The 9680-nt window shown below is 54.4% G+C and overlaps 2 protein-coding genes across 6 annotated transcripts; both read right to left on the bottom strand.

The window, feature by feature from the left end:
* Window positions 1–373: 373 nt before the first annotated feature.
* Window positions 374–2457, bottom strand: TMEM141 (transmembrane protein 141). Of its 3 annotated transcripts, none has more exons than XM_084798417.1 (6): window positions 2323–2457; window positions 1972–2038; window positions 1722–1808; window positions 1349–1498; window positions 938–1080; window positions 374–565 (listed from the first exon to the last, which is right to left on the bottom strand). In XM_084798417.1, the coding sequence occupies exons 1-5, from the start codon at window positions 2374–2376 to the stop codon at window positions 980–982; spliced, it is 459 nt and encodes a 152-aa protein (XP_084654543.1). In that variant the 5' UTR covers window positions 2377–2457; the 3' UTR covers window positions 374–565; window positions 938–979. The 3 variants fall into 3 exon arrangements, with proteins under 3 accessions (XP_084654543.1, XP_084654545.1, XP_084654544.1); XM_084798419.1 differs by having other exon boundaries at window positions 1972–2117; window positions 2323–2443; XM_084798418.1 differs by lacking the exon at window positions 938–1080 and having other exon boundaries at window positions 2323–2456.
* A 2776-nt stretch (window positions 2458–5233) lies between these two features.
* LOC311607402 (ficolin-1) lies at window positions 5234–9428 on the bottom strand. 3 transcript variants are annotated; one of them, XM_084799052.1, is made up of 11 exons: window positions 9330–9428; window positions 9027–9224; window positions 8552–8665; window positions 8403–8456; window positions 8088–8123; window positions 7754–7789; window positions 7297–7332; window positions 6841–6968; window positions 6108–6237; window positions 5865–5999; window positions 5241–5745 (listed from the first exon to the last, which is right to left on the bottom strand). In XM_084799052.1, exons 2-11 carry the CDS (start codon window positions 9112–9114, stop codon window positions 5498–5500), a joined length of 1005 nt encoding a protein of 334 aa, XP_084655178.1. In that variant the 5' UTR covers window positions 9115–9224; window positions 9330–9428; the 3' UTR covers window positions 5241–5497. The 3 variants fall into 3 exon arrangements, with proteins under 3 accessions (XP_084655176.1, XP_084655177.1, XP_084655178.1); XM_084799050.1 differs by having other exon boundaries at window positions 5234–5745; window positions 5865–6237; XM_084799051.1 differs by lacking the exon at window positions 9330–9428 and having other exon boundaries at window positions 5234–5745; window positions 5865–6237; window positions 9027–9239.
* Between the last annotated feature and the right edge of the window lie 252 nt (window positions 9429–9680).

Here is a 9680-nt window from a genome sequence, read left to right as displayed (position 1 = left end):
GTCCTAGTAGCCGGGCGTGGTGGCGCACACCTTTAATCCCAGCACTCGGGAGGCAGAGGCAGGCGGATCGCTGTGAGTTCGAGGCCAGCCTGGTCTACAAAGCGAGTCCAGGACAGCCATGCTACACAGAGAAGCCCTGTCTCAAAAAACCAAAAAAAAAAAAAAAAAAAAGGGATCCTAAAGCACCAGAGGAGAAACACAGGTCTCCTTCACCACATGCAGGCTGCTGCCCCAAAGCTGTGTGCAACAGGACACAACCCTCTCAGGTTCATAGTGATAGCCTAGCTCCTTGCTGCTCTGGAGGGGACCGCCCCCCTTCCCAACCCCTTTCGTGAGCTGGTGGTCTGGGCAAGTCCTGGATTTGGGGCAGCAGTGGTCGTCACAGACTTTTCAGGCAGGCTTGCCCATATGTGTAGGAAACAGACACTCAGGGCTGCATGTGTGTGTTTGGTGAGGCTGGAAGGGCCAGCATGGGGTTAGACGACGTCAAAGTCCTGTGTTCCGGGATTTCCGCTGTTCCAGATCCTCCAACCCCAGCATGCCCAGCTCTTCTAGTCTTGGTGACCTGCAAGAGGCAGAGGCAGATAGCTGGACTCACGTCTGTGGTTTTGAGATCCCTGATGCAGTCACACAGACTTAGAATCCCAAGCCTAGGAGGGAGAAGCAGGAATTCAAAGGCCAGCCTGGCCTACAGACCCTTTCTCAGAACAAACAAAAAACAAAACAAAAGCTGGGCGTGGTGGTGCACGCCTTTAATCCTAGCATTCAGGAGGCAGAGGCAGGTGGATTGCTGTGAGTTCAAGGCCAGCCTGGTCTACAAAGCGAGTCCAGGACAGTCATGGCTACACAGAGAAACCCTGTCTCGAAAAACCAAACCAAACCAAACCAAACCAAAACAAAAACTCTAAAAAAAACAAACAAAAAACAAAAAACAAACCAAAAGTCCGGGCATGGTGGTGCACGTCTTTAATCCCAGCACTCAGGAGGCAGACAGAGGCAGGTAGATTGAATCGATGTCAGTTCGAGGCCAGCCTGGTCTACAAAGCGAGTCCAGGAGAGCCAAGGCTACACAGAGAAACCCTGTCTTAAAAAAGAAAGAAAAAAAGTAAAAAGAAAAAAAAAAACCTAAGTCTGTAACAAAGACAGGCAAGCCTGAGGTCCACCAACTTGGTGTCAGATTCAGGGGCTCAGCCCCAGACACACTTTTCTGAGTTATCAGTGCCCTTCCCTCTGTCCCAGGATCACCCTAACTTCCTGGATCTTCCTCCTGAGAATGCACTGCTCAGTCTTCGCTGTGCTCTCCTCTGTCCCAGTAGCCCCAAAGGGAAGCAGGGCTGCCTGGGCTTGCCTTCGTGAAACTGCCTGCTGCCTCCGTGGGGAGCCCCCTCGCCTGTGCGCATTTCTTTGGGGAGCCGCCCGGTCTCCAGGAAGAGCCAGAGGTCGCTGCATTTCTGAGACTCCATTCTTGTCACTCTGTAGCTGGCCACAGATCCTACGACTTGAAGAACAGGAAGCAGGGCGTGGTGGGTTGGGGGCCTTAGCCTCTGCACTTTTCAGAAGGGGCCCTGGCGCAAGCTACTTCGGGGAAAGACAGGGCGGATAGGCTCCGGCCAAAACTGGAGCTGGGCCACAGTCGGGTTTTTATCGGAAACGCACCGACACCGTAGAGTCACTGGCGATGGATGCATCTCTGGGCCCAGCACCTACCTCGGAGTACTCACCGGCAGACACTAGAAAGCTCCACTGCACAGGGTATGGAAACCTCCGCCTAATGAACATCTGCAGGCAGAAGAAAGTCGCACCAGCGCCTGCCAAGAGCCAAGGAACCATCAGTCAGCCAGGGTGTCTACTGCACCTGCAGGCAAGATGCCTTGGCGCCACCTGCTGGGCACACAGGATGGGACAGTAGGTCACAATTTTTTCCCTTTAAGGAGTTCTTTTTGTTCTCCAAGACCCTCGGAACCAGCCTACCTGTGACCAAGGTGAAAACGCCCTTCATGAAGGCGTTCGACTGGCACACGGCATATTCCTCGAGTCCCTGGGATTGGGGGGTGGGGATGGGTGTTCATGGCTCAGTTCCCTTTCTTCCTTCCCTCCTGCTCTGGGCATGACCTGGCCTTGGAGAGGAAGACTGAACACTGGATATATCCCACCCTCCCCCAAAACCAATTCAGCGTACCCTATACAGGTACCAGGTATCCAGGAGGGTACGCCCCCTCGCCCCTCCCCCACCCGCCCTCCCTGCCCTCCGCCGCCACTCCCCTGCCTCCAGTCTCCCTCAGATCAGCTTCTAGGGCCAGCACCCCAGGCCAGTCTTCTCACCGGGTGCTTGGCGGCCACGGTGTCATCCACACGGGACAGGCCCAGATTCACCATGGCTAGTCAAGTTCCGCCGCTACGGAAGATAGACTGTGGGCGGGGTGGGGCCTAAGACGCGGGCCTGCGCAGAACGTAGCAGAGAAGGTCAGGCCCCGATTGCCCGCTAGGGGGCGGAACACACACCCGGAGCTCAGGTGGGCGGGGCGGGGCGGGGCGCGGCTGGATCACGCCTGGACCTGTACTTGTCTTGCAGTTGAATTTGGGAGTTTCTGTGACTCTGAACGCAGCCCTGGCTTTCGCCACCCCCTCATTTTCATATTCATAGAGTGCAGTGGTTGTTCTTACTACACGAAATGGGGGTTTCTTTGTTTTAAGACTGCAGTTAAAGGGTTCTCTCTCCTAAAGCCGCAACGGAATAGAGACCGTTCGGAATCCCAGAAGTTCATTTGAGCCCATTTTTTGGGGGGGGTGTCAGGGACTGCGGTCCTATGGGGGAGTTCGTAGAGGTAGGCTGGTTGCCCTCAGGAACAGAAGATACTGGCTAGGCAGGGAGAGGCCAGGACACGAGACAAACAGGAGACTCCCGGAGGGGAGCCTGTGGGCTGAGCAGTTGTTTGGTGTGAGCCAGGAGCGGAAGAGGATTGAACGGCATGTGAAAGAGAATCTGCGGTTTGTTTCAGAGCCGGAGAAGGGCAGAGACTTTGCTGTGGGAAGCAGAATGCGGTCCTGTTGGGCTCAGAGACCGGACAGCAGGTTTGGGTAGGGTTAGGGGTTGCCAGATGATTATGCCTGCATGAAAATCCTGTTGGGGACCTTGCTGTGGTGTGCACCTAGTCGTCCTAGCACTGGGGAAGCGGGATGATTTTGAGTCAGTCAGAGCTAAACTGGAGCGCCTGTTTCAGCTGGGGCTGGAGGGAATCGAACTCGGGTCTTTGTGGTCGCATGGGTAGAACTTTACACAGTCTCATTTTTTTTTTTTTTTTTGTTTAGTTATGTATGTCTCTATGTGGGCGTGTGCACATGTGTGTAGGTGACTGCATAGGCCAGAAGAGGGCATTGGCTCCCCTGGATCCGAGTTACGGGCATCTCTGAGAGAGGTGCAAGGAAATGAATTCCAGTCCTCTAGTAAGTATACCGGGCTGTGGTGATGCACACCTTTAATCCCAGCATTCGGGAGGCAGTGGCAGGCGGATCACTGTGAGTTCGAGGCCAGCCTAGTCTACAAAGCAAGTCCAGGACAGCCAGGGCTATACAGAGAAAACCCTGTCTAGAACAGCTTCCCCCTCAAAAAAAAAAAAAAAAAAAAAAAAAAAAAGACTAATAAGTGCTGTTATCTGCCGAGCCATCTCTCCAGCAGCCCCCTCCTTTCCTCCTCCTCCTCCTCCTCCTTTCCTCCTCCTCGTCCTCCTCTTCCTCCTCCTCCTCCTCCTCCTTTCCTCCTCCTCGTCCTCCTCTTCCTCCTCCTCCTCCTCCTCCATCTCTCCCACCCCAAAACAAGGGTAGCCCTGACAGTCCTGGAATTGCTCTGTAGGGCAGGCTGGCCTCAAACTCAAGAGATTGGCCTTCCTTTGCCTTCCCAGTGCTGGGCCTAAAGGCGCATGCCGCCATACCCAGCTATACTCATTCCTTTAAAAAAAAAAAAAAGATTGATAATTGGGTGTTAGAGAGATGGCTCAGTGGTTAAAACACTGTATACGTAATAAATAAATCTTTAAAAAAGATTGGTTATTTTTTATTAATTAAATAATAACACAGATGCTTTTACAAGTAAAAACTGACTCCAAGCCTCATCAGCTGGCATTAGCTGGTACCTAACAGTGGAAGAGATGTGAAGAAGAGACTGTACAGCCAGTGGCTCCCAGTGCCTTGGGGACCATCCCCTCTGTCTTCAGATCCCCACCCCAGCCTCTCACTCAGGCCTCTGCTGCCTCCCTCCTCACACCCACCTTCTGCACTTTCCCCTTGCTCTTTCTGCTGCTCGGGTTGGGTCAGCATTCCTGGCCTGGGCTGTAAGATACCAGCTTCACTATCATGGGAACAGTGGCCGTCCCTGATGTCCCCAGATCTGTCACTTCAGTGTGTTGCTATGGCCCTGTGTGTCCATATGGATGACAGTACCATTTGCCTCCCCTAACACTGACACCCACTGCACTACGCCTCTGTCGGCTCCGGTATTTTGATGTTCTTCTTTCTCACGGCCCAGGCCATAGGTCTTAATTAAGTTGCTACCTCTACTTCCTGTGCTTGCTGCCTCTCTAATAGGTGACCTTCAGGACCCTGAAGCCTTGGCAAGGCCGGGTATGTGGTCAACAATGGTCAAGGAGCTTTTGGCCTGTACTCCTGGGCCTCCGCCTGGGCCTGGGCATAGCACTGCCATCAGCTGCTTCATGGCTATGGGGCTGCACAGGAGGCCTCACCCTCTGAACCTTCAAGGACAGAGCAACTTGTTTCCTGAGAATGAGCCAGGGATGGCTCTCAGCAATACTCAGCCCTTTGGGCCTCAGTTTGCTCTTAGGGTGCAGTGTGAGCATCTGTCCAGTGGCCTCTGGGCTCCTTCTGACCGAGTCTCAGGCACCTAAGGCTTCCCTGTGCCCATCAGCAGGTCCCCTGTCCTCCCAGAGTTCCTGAGGTCACCCCCTTTGGTTTTCTGGGGCTATACTAAGCACTGGCCACTTTGATCCATATCCCTCCTGTGCTCAGAATGGTCATAGAGTTGCTGTGGTACAAGAGACTGTGGGAAGGGACTCCGAGCCCCATGAAACCATTGCTACATCTCTGTCAGGGCTACAGCAGGCACTGACTTGGTGTCCCTTTGGCCTTTCTATTCATTAATGGGCTTCTTCCTGGGAGCGGGTCTTGGAAGGCTGTCATAGCGCCTCCCTGGCCCTGTTGTCTTGGTGGCTCTCTGGGTCTCAGCCCCAAAGCTGGCCTGGATGTCTGGGGGCCTCCCTTGCCTGCCGCTCTTTGATGCCGAAGACCCTCTGAGAGATCAGGCTGCCGGTTCTGCTTCTTTGACCTTTGACCTTTATTAGTGCACACTGGTTGCCCGCTGGACACTAGGCAGAGGGGAGTGTAGAGAGCACACACAGACGGCATGCAGACTTCACCTTGTCATGATCCCTTCCCTCATATCCCCACGTGTCCTGGACATGGCTGCAGTGCTGGATGTAGGGGCACCTTAGGATGCCCGGATTTTCATCTCAGCAACCTTGTAAGAGTAGTGGTGGCCTCGGCCAGATAGCCAGTTGACACCATCTGCATAACTCTCATGGGAGCCAGGCAAGTAGCGCCCATTGAGGTTGGATTGGTGACAGTCATGGTACCACCAGGCCCCGTGGAACAAAGCCGCACAATTTTTCAGGTTCGTGTCGTTGTCTTGGTCGTGGGTCGTGAACGGCTTGCCGCTGTGCTTTGTCAGGGAGTCTCCTGGAAAGACTTCCACCCGTCAGCCCTCGGGGGCCAGAGCTCAGCTCAGAGGGGCGGGGCAGCTTGCAGGCCCCTCCCCACGTCCCCACTAACAGCCGCTGGCTTTCCGTGTGACTTACCTGCAGTGCCCCCAAGAAACTGTCCCAGGATCAGCTTGTATTTCTCCTGTTCTCCAGACACCTGGAATGAGCTGTACTTGGCATAGGAGGTTTCACCTTGGAAATCTCGAAAGTCGACCCGGAGCTCTTGGTTCCCTAGCAACATGAGGGTGGGAGTGGGGAGGGGGGAGGGGAAGGGAGGAGAAGGTTGAGGCCAGGCAGTGAGGCGGAAAGCAGGCGCTGGCCAAGGTGCTGCCTCCTCACCATTGGCTGTGAGCAGGTGTAGGTAGTCATTGCCCAACCAGAACTCTGTGCCCAGGTTGCCAAAGCCTCTCTTGTAAGTGTCCCAGTCTCGGAAGAAATCGATAGACCCATCCACTCGTCGTTGAAAAACCTGTGGGGTGGGCAGGGCAGCCTGTGGGTGTGGGGCTCGGAAAGGTAGGGACTGGAGGGGTTGCATCCAGGCCCTGGCAGGAGGCGGGTGGCACAGGTGAATGAAAAGGTGATTTTGGGGGCCGGGCGTGGTGGCGCACACCTTTAATCCCAGCACTCGGGAGGCAGAGGCAGGAGGATCTCTGTGAGTTCAAGGCCAGCCTGGTCTACAAAGTGAGTCCAGGACAGCTAAGGCTACACAGAGAGACCCTGTCTCAAAAAACCAAAAAAAAAAAAAAAAACAAACAAACACAAAAAAACAACCCCCCCCAAAAAAAAACAAAAACCCCCCAAAAAAAAGAAAGAAAGAAAGAAAAAGTGATTTGGTGGCTCTAGTGACCCAGTGCAGAAGGCGGCGCTGCCATATGTTTTGATGCCCTCTGTCATGACTGTCGCCACAGTTTACTTCGCGGAGTTCTAGGTTCTGGCCCACAGGTGTTTAGTGTCTCCTTTGCGGAGGCGCCACACTCTGTCTGGTTACTCTGTCATCTCCGTGCCTTCGGGTCTCCGGAGTGTGGCTGCTATGTGCAAACCTCTTATGCCCACACTGAGCCTTCTTACTCACCATCCAGCCCCCACCGTCCGTATCCATGTCACAAAGCACAGTCAGTGGCCGGCAGTCAGGGAGACAGATGGTGTACCAGCCAGTCAGGAAGACCCCTTGTGTCAGCATGTCTTTGCAGCTCCGGGGTCCTGTACCATGGGGAAGTGGTCAGAATTGGCCTGTGCCTGGGGTGTGCTTCAGGGTCAGAAGCCAAAGCAAGAGGATCCAGTGATGTGGGGGGGGTCACGTTCTGGATGTATTCTTTTTTTTTTTTTTTTTTGGTTTTTTGAGACATGGTTTCTCTGTGTAGCCTTAGCTGTCCTGGACTCACTTTGTAGACCAGCCTGGCCTCGAACTCACAAAGATCCACCTCTGCCTCCCAAGTGCTGGGATTAAAGGTGTGCGCCACCACACCCGGCTCCTACACTGTATTCTTGATGGCAGGGGGTGGGACGGGCCAGCCGGGAGGTCACTTACCTCTCTGGCACAGGGCATCTCCCAGCTCCTTCTCACCTGGCCAGGGGACATAAGTGTCGTTCTCTTCCTTGGTTCCTTCCCAGCACAGATGCATCCCCGAACACTCCAGATTCTACATGGCATAGCCGGTGCTTGAAGAACCCAGAACACCAGTCCTGGCTGGCCCTGCGGGCTCGGGCTCTGCTGTGTGTCTGGCTGCCCTCTGTGCTTTGTCCTGTCTGTCACTATGTCGAGAGCTGGGAAGCTGGCAGGGGCCAGAGATGCTTCAGGCCACTTCAACCCCTGAAGCTGAGGCGGTGGGGTGAGTCCTTCCTCCTGGGTCTCTGGACCCCGAGGCCTTTCTGATGCTCTTTTGCTACCATTCAGGCTCCCAAGGGCCCCGGTCGGAGCCCAGTCTTCTTTATGTACAAGGGTAATGAAGCTGGAGACTTTAAAAGAGACTTTGGGGTGCACTTACCCAGCGATGATGCAGCTCCTGTGTCACCTTTCTGCCCTGGAGGAATACAGCACGCCAAACTTGTCCCAGAGCTGGAATCCTGCCACACCCTCTGTCCCGCACCTCTCCCAGCATCCAGCATCTCCTCTGGTCCATGGGCCCCCAACGTTCTGATATGCATAATGAGCCAGGGAGACTTTGGGGGGGGGCCCTGAAGTAGTGCTTCTGGAGACATCTTCCCTTCTTTGTACTCCAGGCTCCCCTTAAGCCAACAAGAAGACCCTAACCCCACATTGCTCCACGTGGAGCTGTCCTTCTTGGTCCCTTCCTGAGAAGCGTTGGTGACCAGGCTCACCTTTGACTCCTGGAGGCCCAGTGGTTCCTGGCTCTCCTGTAGGCAGAAGGGGCAATTGTCACAGTGCTGGTGTCCCCAAGGGAGGAGGCTCTTCTTCACTGCAATGTGTGTGTGTGTGTGCGCGCCCACCCACGTGCCCATATGAGCAGAACTTGTAGGAGAGAGGCCTGAATACCCAGCCTGCTGGCAAGTGGACAGGCTTGCAGCTGGATAGAGCACGGGGAGGAACGTGTAGGGGCCAAGGCACTATTGGTACTGTCCCCGAGTCCTGTCTGGATCTTGGGCAGACAGACTCATGGGAGAGTTCCCTCTTACCTTTGCTGCCGGCAGGCCCCATCTTCCCTGGGCTGCCCGGAAAGCCTCGCTCTCCTGCAAACATAAAAAGCACACTGGATCCAGCCGCCTGAGGTAGGACTGGCCAGGGTTGGGGGTGAAGGGGAGCCCCCGTCCATCCAAATCTCTACCTCTCCCAGCGGGGCTTCCAGGCTCCCCTTTGGGCCCAGGTGGACCAGGAAAGCCCGGGCAACTTTGGATGACAGCCACCTTGTCTTGGGTTCCCAGACCTACGACCTTGACATCTGCACAGGATTAAAAAGAGGCGTGGCTTTGGCGCAGCATTGAAAAGCACTGTTTTCTGTACCCACTAATACCCCAAGGAGGTAGAGTGACAGCCTGTCTCTGCATATGTTCCCAGACTGCTTTTCTCTTCTTTTTGGTTTTTCAAGACAGAGTTTCTCTGTGTAGCCTTGGCTGTCCTGGACTCGCTTTGTAGACCAGGCTGGCCTCGAACTCATAACGATCCGCCTGCCTCTGCCTCCCGAGTGCTGGGATTAAAAGTGTGTGCCACCATGCGCAGCAGTATGTCCGATTTCTTGCTGCTACATGTCCAGGCATGTACAGGTATGTGTGTGCCCACATTCCTGAGCAGACCCCTCTTACCTGGACAGGCACCTCTCTCCTGGCCCAGGACCTGGGACAAACAGAGACAGAACAGTGCTGAAAGGGCCCACAGAGTGGGCCACTCCATCGCTCTGGGCACAGCAGCCTTGACTCCCTGGGGCCAGAGCTGAGGCCTAGTGAACGATGTATGAGGTGAAGGCTCCCGCTGCCTGGGTTCCTCACAGCTTAGCTTTTCTCCTGACAAGGACCCCAAATTAAAGACGGGCTCACTTCCTGTGTGTCACCAGATGACCATCCCCCGACAGCTGGTAGTCCCCTGTGGTACATGAATACAATACTCACAAACCCAGCCTCCCAGGGACCACATGCAAGTGGTGCTGTGCTCAGCACACTGGCCTGGCCAGCACTGGAGATTTAGCGGCATGAGGACGCCACCACCTCCTCCTCTTCCTCCTCTGCCTTCCTCTTCCTCCTCCACCTTCCTCTTCTGCTTCTTGTCCTTAGTGAGTGCAGTTGCCCTCAACAAACTTGGAGACTATTGTATGCTCAATTTTCTTAACTAAAATATTTTATTAACAACTTAGTGACTGAGCATATATCACTTATAACCCGACTAACCAAAACAGTAGGAAATGAGGATTAATGGACACAAGAACAAAACTGTAAGGATATAAGTTCTGAGGAACGATTCTC

Source organism: Acomys minous (assembly GCF_964271855.1).
Source record: "Acomys minous genome assembly, chromosome: 10".
In the NCBI taxonomy this organism is placed as follows: Eukaryota; Metazoa; Chordata; class Mammalia; order Rodentia; family Muridae; genus Acomys; species Acomys minous.
This window is presented reverse-complemented; position numbering and strand designations above follow the sequence as displayed.